At 37.3% G+C, this 19,546-nt stretch overlaps 2 protein-coding genes across 2 annotated transcripts; both read right to left on the bottom strand.

The window, feature by feature from the left end:
* Nucleotides 1-906: 906 nt before the first annotated feature.
* On the bottom strand, nt 907-4,103 carry LOC140760240 (protein SUPPRESSOR OF MAX2 1-like). Its single transcript, XM_073097108.1, has 3 exons — nt 2,821-4,103; nt 2,546-2,669; nt 907-2,460 (listed from the first exon to the last, which is right to left on the bottom strand). The coding sequence occupies exons 1-3, from the start codon at nt 3,927-3,929 to the stop codon at nt 1,042-1,044; spliced, it is 2,652 nt and encodes an 883-aa protein (XP_072953209.1). The 5' UTR covers nt 3,930-4,103; the 3' UTR covers nt 907-1,041.
* Nucleotides 4,104-6,313: 2,210 nt separating this feature from the next.
* Nucleotides 6,314-17,245, bottom strand: LOC140759991 (cyclic nucleotide-gated ion channel 17-like). Its single transcript, XM_073096742.1, has 7 exons — nt 16,828-17,245; nt 15,956-16,454; nt 13,198-13,410; nt 12,751-13,052; nt 11,598-11,709; nt 9,059-9,295; nt 6,314-7,466 (listed from the first exon to the last, which is right to left on the bottom strand). The coding sequence occupies exons 1-7, from the start codon at nt 16,884-16,886 to the stop codon at nt 6,750-6,752; spliced, it is 2,139 nt and encodes a 712-aa protein (XP_072952843.1). The 5' UTR covers nt 16,887-17,245; the 3' UTR covers nt 6,314-6,749.
* Nucleotides 17,246-19,546: the final 2,301 nt, after the last annotated feature.

Genomic DNA, 19,546 nt, shown 5'->3' with positions numbered 1-19,546 from the left:
AAGATGATATAATCTTCATTTAGATGCATCTGTTAATCTCAACAACCACCCAAAAGAAATAGTGTAGATATTTTCATTAAAGTTAGCCCTAATAGTAAAATTTGAAAGAGTCCAATGATTTCAAAATTTCAAAAACAACTATGATAGAGAAAGTACAATATTTGAAAGTTTCCAATTTCAATTATGTCAAAACCCTAGAACTAGGGGTGAAAACGGATTGGATAGTGCTCAACCCATATCCGGATCCGTATTTTTAGTTCGGATACGGATTCGGATACGGATATTGGACGGATAGCAAAATTTAAAACCATATCCTAACTAAACGGATACGGATAATTTTCGGATAAAGGATCTTAAACGTATATTGATTAAAATTAAAATAATTATAATATTTTATTTAAATATAATTAACACAAAATTATTAAGAGTTTTACAACAAATAATTTTTTGTATGTCAAATATATAAAATTAGAGAAATTAATCTCTATAAATAATATATAATGTATCATTAGTAATAATATTTATACTTACTATTTAAATAAGCAAACTAAAAACTGTAAATCATTTAAAAAATATGCGGGTAAACGGATATCTAATATCTGTATCCGAATCCGAAAAATTTATCCGACCCGTATCCGAATCTGTATCCGATTTTTTTTCAAAAATTCTATCCGTATCCGAATCTGAATACGAGTCGGATAGAAAATTTTTTATCCGAATCCGATCTGAGTCGAGTCGGATAGCGGGTCGGGTCGGAGTTAATCCGACCCGTTTTCAACCCTACCTAGAACTCATTTGGAGGGCATCTCTTGAATTTAATGTTAGCATAGAAATATAATGTAGGAGTAGTACTATGAGAATGAACATCTATGATAACAGAAACAATACATAATACCATCCAAAAAATCCTCAGAAGTTTGTAGTAGTATACATTGGTGAATAGTAAAACACTGATCTAAAGATTTCTCTCCAAAGCTAACAAAAGTTGGTAGTCTACTAACAGACTATGCCTCCATATTTACACATTAATTTCCTAGTGTGCTAGAAATTGCCATCAACAGCTATTGTCACTGATGTAGACAACCAATCCCCGGTGCTGAAACTCCTCTTCTTCCGGCTATGACCTGGCACCGACGACAACCGCACAATGTCACCGTCTTCGATTCTCAAATTACTCTTCAACTTCTCAATGCCAGGAACAAACACTTTGTCGATCCATTCCTCAATCAATGCAGCGGTGGCAGCTCCGATGAGCCAAACTTTGCCGGCCATTTGATCGAGCACGTTGTCGTCGACTTGTATTGATCGTGAATTCTCCATGATTGAGGCAAATTTCTTTGAGATCGTCTCTAAGATCATCTTCTTAAGTGTTCGAAAGTCGACAGGCTTGAACACAACAGTCTGGTCCACCAAATCGATCAGCTCCGATGCATTGGACCATGTCGAACAGTTGAGCAGAAGCTGGCCATACTCTTGATCGTTCTCCACTGTTAGATCACTGGAGTTCCCTGATCCCTCACAGACATCAATATCATCATGAACAGCCATGCCAATAGCTAAATTCAAATCTAGTGATGGATCAAAACAATCCGAATCCTTCTTAGATTTCATAGTTCTATCATCCTTCAATGACTCATCGCGAGTCCGACGCTTCTTGGTCTTGTGCTCAACCGAAAGCTCCAATTGCCATGCAGAACTGGCTAAGTCTAACATCTTCTCTTCATCTCGGATTAGTGAATCCCGGGAGCTCTTCAAATCATCAGGTAACCATTTAGACATAAGAATGAAGATGGCACTCCCCAAGCTGAGTTCACGGCCATGGGAGTCCATTAGCCGACCAGTCTCGATTGCTTGCTTGATTATCCCTCGAACAAAATCATCAGCATTGTCGATATCTTCGAGCAAAACTACGCGAAAAGAATTCTGACGGAGAGCATCGGCGACATGATCGAGCGCCGTCTTACCGCGGGCAGTTGTTGTGCGGAATTCGTTTGATGTTTGGCTACGGAGACTGATGGCAATATGTTCACTGGCAAAGACTAGTCTCGACAAGGCATGAGCCATGTTCCTTTTCCCGACGTCGTCGGTGCCCGCAAAGACGAGCCATGTATCGGACTTGAGTGCAATGCCGCGCCGCTTACCGCCCCCGGACTTGACCTGCGTCACCGTGGCGGCGATCGCCAAGGCTGCCTCTGGCTGCAAACCAACCTTCTCCACTAGTCCTTTAGAGAGATTCTTGAGAGAATTAGTCTGCTGCAGATCGTTGTCCATAACATTTGATTGCCCAAGAACGAGGTCAGTCTTCACAGAATGGCATGATGGATTTATGGGATGATGCTCTGATGAGCATTGCAATGGTTGGTGATGAGACATAATTCTAGGACTAAATGGCCTTGTGTCTTGCCATTGGTTGTGCCATTCTTGGGTCTTGTTCTTGAGCCAGAGTTCTTGATTAGTCGTCTGCAAAAGGAGCATAGATCAGGATCTGGATCTCACTCTCATCTCAATGGATGTCAACACGAGAACTGAGGCAACGGATGCAAACCTGAAGATGATTAGATTTTGTGCTGCTTGGTGTTGCAATCTGCAACCACTGAGATGAACATTGGTTGGTGTCATGTCCTACTTCAGATAAGACCTCGACTGAGCTACTTAGAATCCCATCGCTCCTAAGATTGTACATATAAAAAGACTAAATCATTAGCCATTGACACTAATCCATCGTTTATTGTACCTAAGTAGTTGATAATTATCAGAATACCTTAGAAGGCATGAAGAAGAGAAGGACAGAGGAAGGGTAGCTAATACAAGTAGAGATACCTCGGGTGGAAGCCGACGAGCGGCGATCTCGGTGCGACGGGGATGGCCTGGATATCCCACTCGCTCTCCATCGTCGGATGGTACACCTGGCACCTGAGATACGTGGCGCACGTGGCCGTGCCGACCACCCAAACCCGGCCGCCATTACCACCTCCTTCTCCGAACCTCTGTATGAGCCTCGCCATCTCGGCAACCGCCGCCCGAGCCGTCTTCCCAATTGCGCCGCCATTGCTCTCCACTAGCCACTTGAGATCTCCAAGATCAAGAAGAACACCTCCTCTCCAAGAAACCAACTCGTTAACTTTGAATTCTAATTGGGTTCTCTCCAGATTAGCGAATTCTTTTGCAAAGGATACAACTTTGGCGAAACGGAGCAACTCGGGCGAATTGTCGCCAAGCTCCCGGCTTTCTATCATCAAAAGCACCTCCTTCATCACGGAATCCGTATCGGAGTCGCCCACGAGAATTGGGTTGCGTTTCTTCTCCCTCCCAAGTATCTCCACCACCTTCCTCACTTCCTCCCTCCTGGAATAAGCGGTCCCCTGGTTGTGGATCAGCCGAGAATTCGTGCAGAGGCTATTCCGCGAATTGGGTCGGCTCGAATTGGGGCTGGAATTGGGTGTGGAACTCTCAATTAGAGCCTTGGCGGCGGCGGAGGAGAAGGAGGCCTCGCGCATGACGCGGCTAACGGAGGGGTCGTCGAGGATGGCGATGACCAAGTGAGGGAGGTCAACCCGGACAGCCACGTGGTCACCGCAGCCGCGACGCACGTGGGCTTGGGCCCTCTTGAGCGCCGCCATGAGGGCATTGGAGAGAGGCGGGCTTGAGTTGGATTCGGGGGCGGCGATAGGAGAGAGGCGGTCGAGGGCGATGGAGAAGCAGAGGTCGAGGGCGCGGCAATGGAGCGGATGGGAGGAGAGGAGGGGCGAGTGGGACCGAGCACACGCGTCTCGCAGGAGGCACGAAGGGGAGGAGAGGAGCGCCGCCGCCACGTGGATAGGGGTGGTGTTTGGGTGGCGGCGGCGTGCCGCGTCCAACGTGGACTGGGTAAGCGCCGCCGCCGCGTCCGGGGTCAGCGCCTGGTTGATCGTCGTGACCTCTGCTCTCATCTTTCTCAGTCTATCCGCGAGAGGAAGATAGGGGAGAAGAAGAAGAAGAAGAAGAAGCAGTAGTAGTAATAAGAACGGCGTGCAGGGGAGTCGTTAGGATGCATGCAGTTCGTCTTCCGTTTGTTTTATATAGTTTGGTCTCTTCTCTTCCTTTAGAGATGGAGCTAAATGCTATAGAGAGTTTGTTCACCAAAAAGTTAAAAAAAGAAAAAGAAAAAAAAGTTATAAAGAGAGATATTCACTTTTGGTAGTAATTTATCATTTACATTTTGTTTCTCTCACTCTTATTATAAAAATTTATAAAAGAACCCCATATTTTATTTTTATTATACTTAACATTTTACCGGACGATTATTATCACATAATTATCTTGAATTACATTTAACCTAACATAATGTCCTACTACTTCTAAAAATAAATAACTAAAATACATCCAGATGCTTTCAAGAAAATAAAAACAAAACGAAGGGGTCCGTAAGGTGTTAATAATAACAAAAATCAAAAGATAGAGAGTACTTTTTTTTTTTCTCTATAATTTTTAATATTTTTTTTCCCTTTACAAAACACTCCCTCTTCAAAATAAAGTTTGATTCTACCTTTTTCATGAACTTGATAAAATCCAAGACGTGGAGGTTTGAATATAAATACAGAAAAGATAGGGTGTGAAATGTAAAAACTATTATCTAATTAAGAAAAGCTTTTACCTTTCCATCGTCAGAACTAGTTCTTTAATTAAGTTATCAAGCCTTAAATATTCCATGTGGTTTGCAGGGTATATAAAAGGCACCTCCTTTTTAGCTTTAGCTTTTTGGTCAGTAAAGGAAGTCCAAATTATAATACATAATTGTGAGATTTTAAACTAAAACCCTATAATTTCAAAAAATTGTGATTCGATCTTATTAACATTACGATTAAAATTTTTGAAAGCAAACAAAGGGGGTGAGAGATTCTTATACTTAATTTCAACCTGGAATAAAGAGAGAGAGAGAGAGAGAGAGAGAGAGAGAGTGGCTTCAAAAAGGGTTGTAGCAAAAAAGGCACACGAAAATGACATGAAAAACATCAGAGCAGCAGACGTGGTCTCCTTCCACTACCTCTCCCCATTGTCTCAAAAGTTAGTATGAAGGCATTCACAAGAAAACAAGTCATGGAGCAAAGAAAAGGTTTCATCATGCCCACCACCTCCCTTTACAAAAGCTAAGCCAGTAGTTGTAGTTGTTGCTTTGAAGCTTGTGAGTAACTTCCCCTTGACAACACTCATCTCCTTGTCCATCTCTACCAAACCATATCTAAACCAACCATATTATAATGAATCAATCCTTCCCAAAAGCCATGACTGACCTCACTACTCCAACTCCCACCACCACCTTTTACATGGATGCACTTGATAACTTGCAGGACCACTCTTCCCCCACCTTCACTGTTTGGTTTAACTTCTTTGGATCCTTATTTGTCTCCCCTGTGAGGAGGGCTTGGGTTTGAAACAGAGTCGAGCTCCCGATCGAGTTTAGGAGCTTGAGCTCAAAATTGGCTCGAAATTCGAATCATGTCCTAGGGTCAGTATAAAGCAAGAAATGGACAAAGGAACAATTGATGCAGTTTTGGAATGATGCAGCATCCACTTGGCTCATGAGGTGAGAAATCAAGAGGCTTTTCACTTGTGCAAGTTACCATTCCCCACCAACAAATGACCAATGTGATCATCATGGGGAATGATATGGCCTTGCCATCAAAGCCAAGCTCTAAGCAATGTAGAGAATCTATAGGATTGGTTTGAGATAGCAATCAAGGAAAAGAAAGACTACTCATGAAAAGGTTTTGTCTTCAAGAAGGACTAATATGCTTAAGTGGCATGCACTCCTAAAAGCTGCCTCTTTGAACAAATGCATCTTTTCTCTCTGTCTCATGATTCCTCAAAGCTTGCCAACAAAAGGGAACAACATTACTTGCCCAAAAGAAAGGCTGATCCAGATAGAGTGAAAAGCTTCTCTCAATATTATGTTATGCTATTGACTCACTACTAGTTGAATAGCTGCATTCACCTCCTCTTGTGGATTATAGAACATACGCTTCTGAGACGCTTTCATCTTTCAATGCCAAAAGCTAGCTTTCACAACAAATTAAGGGTAAAAGAACTCATTTTATCCTTTCCATTATCAGACACTAGGGTAATGCAACTTGATCAATGTGCTAAGCACTGGATATACCAATCAGACAACTTGATTCAATCTATCAGGCCATCTATGCTCAGGGATTCATAGGGTAACAAGTATATCTTTATGTACTGATAGACTACATGTATCATAGATAAATACACAAATGCAGATATACATATATGATCATCTCAAAAGAAAGCCTCATTTATGGTCGATGCAGCACAAAAGTTCAGGGTTAACTCATCATTTAATGAAGAAAACAATGAAGATTGGCCAAACAGAAGAGAGAAGTTCAAATCCAACAACAATGATGATGGAATCTATTGACATTCTCAACCATATTTCACTGATAAATACATCTGGGTGTAATACAAGAAGCAGTCACTAAACCACTAAGAACAGCAGATATCATCATTAAACAAAATAAGCACTATGGCCATCAGAAAAATATTCCTCTCAGTTGCTGTTTCGTCTAATAAAAACAGACCATCAGATTAGACTATGCAGATAAATATCTACCCGATTGAAGATTGGGATGCCATAAACCTCATTTGGTACAGGGAGGAATCCTCTCGCAGCAACCTTTTATGCTATGAGAGGATTCAGTGAAAGAAGCAGCAGAGCAGCAGCAACAGCAGCCATTGTAACTCATTTTTAATATTCTCTAATCGCAAGGGTCTGCTGAGAAGTCCGGCTCATCCGGTTTTTGCAACTTGGGCATGTCCATACCCTTCATTTTCTGCGCTCCTTTCCTTGTGTTCGCAGCAAACCTGGAAGCCAAGATTGTCACGCCAAGATTCTGTATAGGATGAGAAGCAGACATAGAGGTATTGCCATTCTCCTCTTCGTCCTGTCCTGACTCATCAGATCTTGAGTTGAATGACTCCCTCAAGCTCAAATCCTTTGCCATCTTTCTCCTCTTGAACCGACGCCAAGCAGCCTGAATAAAGCAAGCGGCCCATGTTTGCCAATGAGAGGAATAGAAGCGGAAAGTGTGCTGTAACTTCTTGCTGTGCAGTCGCCTAAATTGGTTGGCAACAAATTTGAGGTCTTCTGCTCGCAATGCAAAGGCCTCTACTTCGACAATTGCTTTTACGGTCCTTGTTGATAAAGGCAAGTTGATGGTGGACTTTGGGAGTAGAGCCCAAGCAAGTAGTTCTTCACCACAGAAATCCCCAGGTCTGAGTATGATAGAATTGAAGAATCCTGTTCGGCCCCCATTGGTAGTTGAGCTCTCTAATTTGCCACGAATAATAAAGAGCATCTCGGTCACAGGATCACCCTCACGAACAATAAAGGTACCTTCTGTGCTTAAGGAGGACACAAGACGTTCACATATGGCATCAAGAAGTTGCTCGTCCATCTGTGAGAAAAATGGAACCTGCGATTGGAGTTTGAGAAGAGAAGGCGTTAGTAAGAAACTGTTTGGAAGCTCTAGAATCTAGATTGTTAGTCTTCATACAAAGAATACATCATAAGATGAACAATATAGGGAGACAGCCAGGCGAGCTATCGATCTCCTAATGAGGGTTCCAACATATATATTAAGTAGTGGTTTGGAGTCTTTGGACTTGAGCATTCATATTGACAACAAGCTTAAGAGGATGATAGGAATGGAGGTCTAATCACTCCAAACCAGTCTATGTATCAAAGGAGAAGATGTCTGAACACAGGAGGAGAAGATTAGTTAGAATGGATGAATCCTAAGCAGGGCATTTTGACGGCCTTCCTAGCATTCGAATGCCGGTGCTCGAGCGCAAAAAGGCCACTGGAAGCATTCAAACGGCTTTCCTAGCGTTCAAACTCCAGTCTGATTTGCCTAGGAAAATTCCCGATGTGTTCGAATGCCCTTCAGGCTGTTCAACGCCCAACAGAGGCTAAGTTGATTTATTTTAGAGTTTGATTAGGATTTGACGTTTTCTTTCTTTAAGCGACTAGTCCGATTGAGAGACTATATAAGTTGTTTTATGTGAGTTAGGACAAGCAATAAAAATATTTTATTCTCTTATCTCTTATCTTTTCCCTCAAGTCTAGCCAGGGGGCTAGGATTTGTGTTCTTCTTTATCTTCACCATTATTTTGTTGTGGTATTGCTTGATAAGGCTCCATCAAGTTGGAACCTATCAAAGGACGCTTTATAAGAAACTGCGGTTAAGCAATCTACAAGTGCATAGATAAGATATAGTCATTATTCCCACCCTTTTAAGTGTGCCAAGATTAATGAATTTATGTAAAATTGCCTCCATTAACCTAACTTCCCTTAAACTCGACAAAAGGAAGAAAAAGTTGGCATCTTTGGCCTTCATTCCATCAGGGGAAGAGTAAAGGATTACATTCTTTTGGATGAATCATTGTGCTAATCAAAGTCGAAGTAATATAACTATGTACTTGATGATATGACGAGGTTTAAACCCATGACCTCTAGGACCAAAAACAAAGTGCTAATACCATATTAGAAAACCATTTGACTTAGAACCTTAACCAACAATGTATATCATGTCTTTAACAATAAATTATATGTTTACGATAAAAATAATAGATTTATGATTAATTACTCAGTCGATTTGACCATTGCATGTGAATTGGGTGGATGATGCCCACTCCTATTTTTGTACAACATAAATACTATTTGATACTAATTGAGACAATTAGATAAATACTTGAATAAGTATGACTAAACAAAATTTGTGATATAATTTGAGAATATTTTGTGAGTTAGACTCCTAGCAGCTTTCTTGATTAAAAATGTGAAATAGTTAGTTATTAGGAAAAGTTAGAAAATTAGCATGTTTTGTCTACTTATATAATTTATAAGAGAATCATGCATCTTGAAATGCAATGATTTTGTGTTAGGCATTAAATCCAGCAAGGAAGAAGAAGTTGTAGTTAATAAGTCATTCTCTAACCATAATATTTGGACCGTAAAAGCACTCTCAAGCTATTTAGTTCAAATGAAGGAAAAGTAATTGCATACCCGGCGAACAAGATCCAAGCATAGATGACGTTGGATATCTCGACGAAGATCTGCTGGTAGAGACTGCAATATCGATTCTTCATCCACTCCTCGGGTCGCAAGCCACTTATATTGGACAAACCGTCTCACTCGTTCCCGCAGTTCAGGAAGAAGTTGTCGGTGTCTCATCCACTCTTCAGTATCTCTTTGTTTCAGTCTCCACTCTTCAACCCTCACAGTAATAGATTGCAGGTAGGTCTGAAATATAGTAGAGTTTAATCATTTTAAGGCAGAAGAGAATTAATTCTATTCCAGAAAAGCTAAATAAAGGAAAAGCGGCAAACAATTTCGCAAAAGAAATCTGCTATTCCTATCTTTAACTCTATTGGTGACTAGATTGCTCTAGAATGACAAATATCAATACCAAAGGTAAGAATATACTATATACCTGTATGATCTCAAAATGTATGGAAGCTTGTTTTAGTTTCTCAAAACCTTTCAATCCGATGCCACAAAGTGCACTTAAAGCCATACTAGATTCATCAAGAAGTTTTCAAACAATGTAATAAGATAAAAGAGATGGAGTTTAATTAGGAATCTTGAAGGAGTAATTTTATCTTGCCATACACATTTTCAATTGTTTGTACTAAAAATTGACAGAAGCTATACGTTTAGGAGAAAAAAAAAATACGTCACAAATTATTAAGCTCTTGCAATATCATGGTTTTCGCAAAATAAGAGGAAATAAAATGGGTCTGGTAGGACAGCTTCTTTTTTCTTTCCTTTTTTTAGAAGAGTGTACAAATCTAACAGTTGGTCTGCCAAAAAGTGTTCTGACCAATCAAAGGACCAGATAGCCCGAACTGCAACAGGGAAGTTCACGAGTTTCCAAATTAGCATCTAAATGTAATGTCATCCCAGAATGGACATAAAATTTTTAAGAGAGGATCTCTCTCTCCCCCTGATTGATAAGATAAATATCCATGATAGTCAACATATGGTTTCTGTTATTTAGGATGTCTAGATCAAAATCAATTATTTGGATCCCCGAAACTTAGATGTCTTATCAGTATATTAAAACAATAAGATAGTGTCATAGTGACTGTCATCAACCCAACCAAAAGATAAAAGAAGAAAAAGGAAAGGTAGAAATTAGGGGAAAATTGATAATTCACTTGGAAGTGGGATAGGCTCCAATCGCAAGCCTAACTCCGTAAAACTGCCCTCCGAACCCCACCCCACACTCCGGGCATTCTACAAGAGGTTCAACTCATATCTTCTTCAATTTAATAAAAATAGCATACTTTCAAGATTTTCAGCAAACTTGGTAACTTTGGGTGTCTTTCTCTCATTTTATTAATTCAATTAATAATATCAAAATTTTCGTAATCAAGAATAATTAGAACAATGGTAGTACTTCCATAAAGAATAAGTCCGAAAATCATAATTATCACTGAAATAGAATAACTAAGCCTTGGTCCTTATTTTAGCTATTCATATTTTAGATAATTCAAACACATGTAAAGCAATTTGAATATCATGTAATTTTTCTTTAACCTGGAAAGCAATTAGAAATTATGCTCAACTATGATTGTCTTGACTTAGAAAATAGAAACATGTATTCAGGGTAATTACTAATTCCTAGTAGGTGTTTATATTGGAAAACATGGTCATCATAGTTTATAACCATACTGAAAGTATGTCTTCCTTGGACATTGAAAATTGTCAAATTATTATATCAATTCATCACCACATGAGAAGACAAATCAAATGAGAAGTATTCTCTTAAAAAAAATTAAGTATACTTTGAAAAACTTCAATAAAGTGGATGAGATTGTGATGATTGAGAAATCTGTGTAGATCAAGAAACATGCCTTTATATAAAGGTAAATTTAGCACCATGTATGAAAAGCAAGCAAAAATCCTTGGACGAAGTTGACCCTGGTATCACGTATGAAAGATTAAGAGAGTATTTATCGCATGAAGGAGATATGGCATATGAATGATGAACAAACAATTCCTTTTAGGAAGATGATCCTGGTATCATGTAATAAAATTAGGGAATGACTATTTGTAAGAAGGTTACCCTAGAAAATTAAGCTACAATATTTGTGTTAATTAAAAACGGCTAACACGAATAGCAACAACTCCCAAATATTTTTTTGTTGGATAGATAAAAAAGAGTCTTTGACAAAATTATTGCAATGACGAAAGATTAGATTTATGCTAAGAACACACATACAAGATACAACTATACAAGTGAAATGGACAAGAAAGGATGCAAAACATCATAATCAATTAAAGCTTTCCAGCCACAATTCAACATAAAAAGGAGACTAAGTAGCATTCAGATGCAATGGCATACTGCATAGTTATGATCATAGGAAAGTAATCTAGTGAAAGAATGATGAGATAAATCTAGTAGTATAAAACAGAAAAACTATTTGGCATTGAAAACAATCACTTCATTACTTAAACTATTGAAAAACTGGAAATCAATGGTTACTATTTTTATTGCAATAAGGTATGAGAATGAGGATATTGCTTTCCTGATATATACCTGGACATTTCCAATCAAATGTGCAAATAAAACAAGCCCAAGGACCGCTAAGAATATAGCAAACAATGTCTCCCCGATAAAAGTGCTCACAACCAACGTCTGCCCATAGCAGCTGTTAACAGAAAGAATAGTAGGTAATTGAAATCCTGGATAAAAAGATTCATTTACTATTCTATTTAAAACAGCTACAGAGGGATGAGAACAGGGATGAGAATCCCCAGCCTTCTACTTCCTGGTCATGCCAATCTACAAAAGCAAGCTTGTGTATGAGGAATAGGAATGATAAATGCACTTGCGAGAGTGTATTCACTGTGCCACTCTCAGTGGGACATTCTAAGTTTCTAACTTCCTATCAGTAATCCAAAGTGGACACTTGGCATTCCCTTGTTGAGAGTAACACAATAAATGATCTCATGATAGTGCACTTAGCATTCCTGGATGAGAATTGTTTGACTGAGGTGGACGACAAAGGTCTTCCCCACTAAGAGCAACTAGGACAAGATAATTATATATCATGTAATAGAAAAGCTAACATGTTTTCCCTTTCTTTTTGCTCAAGTACAATAATATAAATATAGGAACAACTATTCTCTAATAACTTAAGCATAAAGAGTAGTTGGTAAGTTATTATGGTATTCGATCAAAGGTCCTAAGTTTAAATTCCCTCAGGCTTATCTATCATTTAAAATAGAAAATCTCCACTCATTTAAGTTAAGGCTACATCTTGGGTCCATCAAAATGTTTTAAACTCATAAAAGAGGAAGAATGTTGGAATCTGAAATATAAGAATAATTATCAATTAACAACTTTAGCTTATAGAGTTAGTTGGTGATTTAACGTGTAAGTACTCTGAAAAAAAACTAGTTTGGCCATGTATACATCCACCTCCCTCCATGTTCTACTTAAGCAACACAAAATGGTACATAGAAAATTTTACCAGCTTCATCCATGAAGGTCCATGCTACCTGACTAAGCCATTGATTAAAAGATGGAAAACAATACATGAACTTTTAAGTTATACCTATTTTTTATGACATATATTTGACGATCTCATGCAGCAGAAAAAGATATTTCCAAAAGAATCGCAATGAAAATACTTTCAGTTATTTTGACTGGAGTGAACTGGATTAATCTATCAAAAGCAAGATCATACCTCAGGGTCTGCAAACCCCACCAAAGCGAAAATAAATACTTCTTAACAAATTTTTGAGCGGGAGCCTGATTTTGCAATGCAGCATTGAACATGCCGAAATTGAAGTTGATGGTTGCATTAGTAGCATCACAGTTTGAGAAAACCTTTGTTTCATTTGCCCATTTTGGTGGAACATTGTCTGAGAAACTACAATCTAGATATCTTAAACATAATGATTTAGTGCCAACCTCCTGCCTGCATTGTTGTTTCCAACAAGTAGTTTGGCGATCAACAGACAGCAAGTACCACAGTGCTCCTAGAACCTGCAAAAATTTTAAACCTGGCACCCTAAGTGACCCAACTCTAGATTAAGACTCATTATGAATATTGATCTTTATAATATTGAGAGAGTAAACTCAGATATCACATAACATAGGCTATGCCATAAAGCTATTGGAAGTACCGTACATGGCTTGCTATCATATAAAGTAGTAGATTGTATGCAGCTCCTGCCCAAGCGGTCTTTGCAACAACTCCTGTAGCTTTAATAATCTCATAACTTAGAGGAAATATGAGATACAATCTTGGAATATATTGAACTAGAATGGCGATAGCAATGATGTTATTATTATGTTCAGAACTTGAATCTCCAATTGCTGGTATTACTTGCCAAATAATTATCTGCAGAAAAGAAGAATAAGAATGTCTCAAACCCTAAAAAGAAAACTTGAAAGAAGTTAAAATTAAGAGTTAGCATACCCACAAATTCACAAACAACTTCTTTAGTAGATAAACAGAGGAGGCCAAAGAGTAACTCTGAGACGAGGAACTTATATGACTATCATAAGTGCGACCTTGTAGATGTACTAGTAAATTATTAAAAGACATGATGTATGAAGTTTTGGTTGGTTTCAGGGCTGCGGCCTTGAACAATGACTCCCGGACTCATTTTGGATTGCACTTGGCCAAGAACCTACTTTGGCCAAACCTTGAAACCCACATATTATGTCAAAAAATGAACAAACAGGTACAAAAACTTTGACTTTATTGGTTTAAGGCTACATCAAAAATCTATTGTTTACCTGAAACAAATTCCACTGGGAGTAAATCCACATGATCTGCCAAGTGCTGTATCATGGGTCTTCTACTTCAAGCAACTATACAATAAGTGCATTTTCTTTCACCAGTCATGTATTATTTGGAATAATGAAGAAATTCTAAGCAAAGAATGTATATATTATGAGATTGGACCGTTAGTTCACTGTTATGTTTCCCAGTCTATATTCTAGCTACTTATGATTTGATAGTATTTTACAACATGGATTAGCTTACTTCATCCGGGGATCAACCCACCGTAATTTTATTCAAAGTGTTAGGTGTCCACTTAGCTGCATAGTGAGATAGCCTCTGCAAGCAAGTTAAGGCATGAATCTTTCAGGTTATTAGCTTTCAAGAGATTCTAGAACATGATGATCATGGCCACTCTGAAAAGGGATCCCAATGCATTTGCAGATGCAAGTAGAGATCGAGAGATGTGGCATTCAAATAATCAAGTATCAAGACATGCGCATGGTTTATTGTTCTCATTACTAACTTGTAGAGCACAATCCTCCTTAGTTATCATTCAGTCCTAATACATCCTATAAAATTTGACTTATTTGTACCATGTCATATAAGGAAATACAGGACAAACTAAATTTTAAAGGAGAAGTTTGCCAAGATAGATAAGCTATAAGAAATGCAGTTGGCCAAAGAATGCAGTCTAGAAATACTGTTACGAAAAAAAAAGGTTGCATGGCAAGGTGTAGCTCCATTTGATATTAGTATATTACCTTATAACAAACAAAGGAAATTTGTGTTAAATGTTATGATGGCTTTGACTTATCTCTGACTGTCGTATAAAGACTAAAATAATTACGCCAAGGCTTGCCCTCTTTTTACAGATTGCATATAGATGGATATATTGTTCTGGTTTTATCTAGTCCTTAATAACAAGTAATTTCCATGTAGCCTTTGCAGTCACTTACAAGTTACAATATAATGATCTCATGATATTTTAGATACTCATAAATGTATAAGTATTTTTTTTTCAATTAACAAAATGTAAGAATCAAGCATAGAAATATGGAATTTGCTAGCTGGAGAAGTATTCATTTCTAAGGCTCATATTTTGGTAGTAAATCAAAGACATATAATAAGTGAGATTCCTTTCTTAGTTCTAGTTGGTTACAGGTAAAAGCTATCTAGATAATATTATAAAGATCAAAAGTGATATCACATCTTTTGGTTATCCTTGTAAGGCCCAATAAACTACAGATCAGCCAATCCTTGTGCTTCTTAGTCTTGAATTTTTGTCTTCGGTGCTGCAATGTGCTTAATGAGCCAGTGTCCTAGTTATTTCATATCTTACTCAAGGATTGCCATGCTAATTGACCGGCGGAAGACCAATTAGCATGTGGCAAGGAGTATGCTAAAGATACTCCAAGTGCCACTAAATTCAAGCTTAATTAAGAAAATTAAGGGAAAAATCAGGAGAAATAATAATAATTGGAGTTATTGACTGTAATATTAACTAGATCTACTATATAGAGATTGATCTTAACCCAATCGCACTTATAGACTAAAATTTCACCAATAAATACAAAACTACAGTTTTCCCCAAATTTTCTACCCTTGTTCCGAATGTGTAAAACATAGGAAAATCATCAAGAGTCTAATTGGTCTAGAATCCAGGTACATCTTACTTTATACGGGTTTTTTTTCCAACCATAAATTGTAATCCACTAATTAGAATTGCAATCACAAGTACAAAGTTAGGGTTTTCCTAAACTTTAGCCCCTATTTAAGAACAAATCTGAGAAAATAAATTAGAGAAATTCATCAAATTGGATTCTAATTGTCATGAGATTCAAGTAAACCTACCTTCTAGGTATTGATCTACCTCAAATTTCAATACTTTTGTCCTCTAATTTGATTTAAGTAATGCAATCCTTCATTCCTTCCCTTCTCTACTTTCCCTAAAGAGAGATTTCATTAATTCCCAGTTTGGTTTTTTAAACCTAAATGCTCTGTGTGCTTATACCGTAAAGTTTATTGCACAAATGAGAAATATGACCAATAGAGTACTCAAAAGAGTTGGTTTTGAGAGAAACTGATAAGACAAAAACAGAAAAAAGAGGTTACAGTATTTCAAAGAGAAACCATGACAAGGTCAACAAAGAATTACCTGTGGTAGAGGCAATGCAGCTGCTAGGTATATAGCAAAATCTGAATTCAAAAATCTCCAAGCAATTTTCTTAGGATCCATGACAAGTTCTCCCCGCCCAAAAACCCCTGTGGTTGGAGCTACATATGCAGTCCGAAACTTCATAATAATGTGTATTACATACAACAGATCAGCAAGCGAGCGGCAAACTGTGACCCCTACACTGAGATGCCAATCTGTCTTAATACATGACACAGCATCTCCATACTCAATTGAAGGCAAATAGAAGTACATGGGATCAATGAATAGTGAAACTAAGCATGAGACAAGGAAGGCGCGGTTCCATTTCAACACGAGGTCACTTCCTGGATCGAGTATCCCCTTCCGCCACGGTTCATGCTCTTCAGTAAACACCTTGGGCTTTCTAGGACTCACACCCCCAAGTCTACTGGCCGTGTTTCCACCAGCTTTTGGGACCTGATAAGTGGGTATAGCTAGGTTTTGCCTCTCATCATAGAACCTAAGTATCAAAGAAGCACTAATAAATCTTGAGATAATTCAGATAATTCGAGTATATATATATATATATATATATATTGCTAATCCCTCTACCTTATCAAATTAAATCCGTAAAATCAAACAAAAATACAAGTAAGTCCAGAGGTTGTTCTTCTTTTACAGGGTATGAACTAAATGAAACCAATTTAAGGACACATTCTTTCATAAACTCGTGAAACTAAGTTGAACCAGCAAGGAATTCAGGATAGAATACAGCATCCAATCAAAAGGAGGCTTTTTTATTCCAATTCCTAAGCTTAGAATCACATAAAAATTGAATCTTTTCAATTGGTTCTTCCGCCAAATAGGATGTTTAAGCAGGTTGTTCCACTCACCTTACGGTTCTATTCTTCTTAAGCTCCAGTTCATCATCCACCCTCTTCGATTTAAACATGGCGCTATACCCAAATCGCAGTTGCGGCGGATCTACGTCGACATCGATCACGCCTCAATCGCCTCTCACGGCTTCCGAGGAGGCACCAGAAAACCCAAATAGAGCGAGCACAAAGGAAAGGGGAAGGAGATAAAAAAAAAAAGGTTGCTCCTTTGACTCCGGTTCTCGTCCAGCACCGCCAAAGACGAAATCTTTTCCTCAACTGGGTACCGACCCAAATGGAAATCGGAGCTCCTCTCGATTCGGATCGAGCCAGAGAGCTCTGCGACGAAGAGGGATCCCTGGCTGCTGCCGGAATTGGGAAGCGATGCCTAGAGGTAGAAGAACTCCAAAGAACACCGCGTTTAATTACTATTCCATGTATCTATCTCGTTATATAATTATTATATCTCGGTTAGTAGTAATTACCAATCGTAATTATTGTTTAAGTAGTAAGCAAAGCATTAGAGAAGAACCGGTAAAGAAGAACTCCGTTGCCCTCACATAAAGCAGTTCGACAAAGAAATACGATCCTCTGCAACACTGTTTGCAGAATATCTTTTGACAGCCAATTAGAGTCCGCCCAGTACTGTATGTAGTAATTTCCTGTAGTTAGTGGGAGCTGGGAAGCAATCGGAGCTGACCAAGAAATGAACGTCCTCTCTCTCTCTCTCTCTCTCTCTCTCTCTCTCTCTCTCTCTCTCTCTCTCTCTCTCTCTCTGAGTAGGTGAGCTTTCAAAATAATAATTAGAGAGGGACAAGTTTATATTTGTTTGGCACTTAACTCTTCGTTTTCCTCGGATGCTGTCACAGATAAAAATGCCGGTCATTTTATTATTATTATCGTTCAACATGCGGAAGACTATATATAGGCAGAATATAGGCAGAACAAAATGCCAACTCTCTCTATATATAGATGTACTTAAGTTTTACTAAATTTTAACTAATTTATCAATTTTTTCTAGTTTAGACTTTAAGTCATATATGTCGTCAAATTATTGCTCCGAACTAAACGTCACTGAGACATTGCTCTAGTTTAAATCATTACATTGTCGAGCTGCTCTTTCAAATCAACCGTACCGTCGAACGATCAACCGAGTCAAACCTTAAACCAAGGTCACGAGAGTAATTAAATACAATGGTTATTAAAAATAAAATTAAATAATCAATCTAGGCAATAGTAAAAATACATGCTAATTCACTGATCTTCCACATCTAACGATTTTTATCACACTATGAATTGACCAAACATCAAATTTGGGCTAAAAAACAATACCAAACAAAAGAGAGCCTATTCTTCTAATTATTATTTTTAATTAAGAAACAAATTTGTAGGTTAGATGTAGAAAAGTTCATGACTATGAGTTACATGAGTACATTTTTAAGATCAAATGGACGAGATGTGACCTAGGCAAAAGCCCGGATGGTCGGTACACGTGGCGGAGTCTCATTTATGATTAGAATAATAGATAATCGAGCATACAATTATAACATTATAAACTTGTTTTATAATTTTATCTTTATCTTTCTCGTTTAGTATTCTTAATAATAAAACGCTTAATTTTTCAGTATTTTCTATATATCTTTTTTTCTAATAAATCACTGAAATATTTAGCGTTTTTTCTTTCAATAAAAATATTGATTAAATTAATATTTTATTTTAGGTCGGGTACAATACTTAACGGCTTATTATTTTATTTAGGGCTACAATGAAATAGACCCATTTAATATTACGTTTAGGGTATAAGTTATTTCGATACAAAAAATTGAAAACTAGTCTAATTTGGTTAAAAACTCAATATTTTCTATAGGAAATTCTTAATAATAAGAGTTGAAAAGTGACATTAATGATTCTATATGGACTATATTTTTGGATTGATTTAATTTATCTTATATAGTTAGAAAGTTTTAGAGAAAAAAATATTAAAAAAAATTGGAGGAAGAGATAGAGGAGGACTAGGTCAACTTTATTTTTTTCACTAGGAAAGGGATGTTCTCTAAGAAAAATATATCTTCGAAACTCTCCTAGAATTTTCCTACCCTTCTAAAATTTATTAAGGAAAGTCAAAGCTCTACATATTTGCCTAAGAATATATATATACAAGCAACCCTTAATTAGTTTATCCAGGTTATTACACTAATTAGGAGTTTTTCGATGTGATGTATATAAACATGCTGCATTAATACATATGTTAAGTATAATATTTTGATAAGGGATCTCCTTTATATATAATCTTTATATACTAATATAAATCTAATTTCTCTGTCTTCAATGAGAAGGGAAAAAGAGCTCTACCAAGTTAGAGGGTGTCTATACAACTTATTTTTCCACTGTAACTTGGTATGAATTTGATAGTTATTATTTGCAAGTAATATTTGTTTAAAATTATCGAAATTATCACACAATTTTTTTTTATTCTTTTAATAAAGATATCATGACTTTTACACGATTAATTTTAGAGGCTCCAAAAACCTTTTACCTTTTTTCATTAACATGGTAAAATATAGAGTGACAAGTATTATAAAAAAATTAAAAAAAATAATTATCCTTCTATATATATCTTCCTTGAATTTTTTTTACACATACAACTCGAAACTATTAAAATTATATCAAATATTTATTTTGTTGGGTTTCTATTATCTTTTCCATCTATAAATTTTCACAACTAATTTATTAAGAA

This window comes from Typha angustifolia, chromosome 5, assembly GCF_048772165.1.
Source record: "Typha angustifolia cultivar Huaian chromosome 5, ASM4877216v1, whole genome shotgun sequence".
In the NCBI taxonomy this organism is placed as follows: Eukaryota; Viridiplantae; Streptophyta; class Magnoliopsida; order Poales; family Typhaceae; genus Typha; species Typha angustifolia.
Note: the sequence above shows the minus strand (reverse complement) of the source record. Positions and strands in the feature narration are given on the sequence as shown.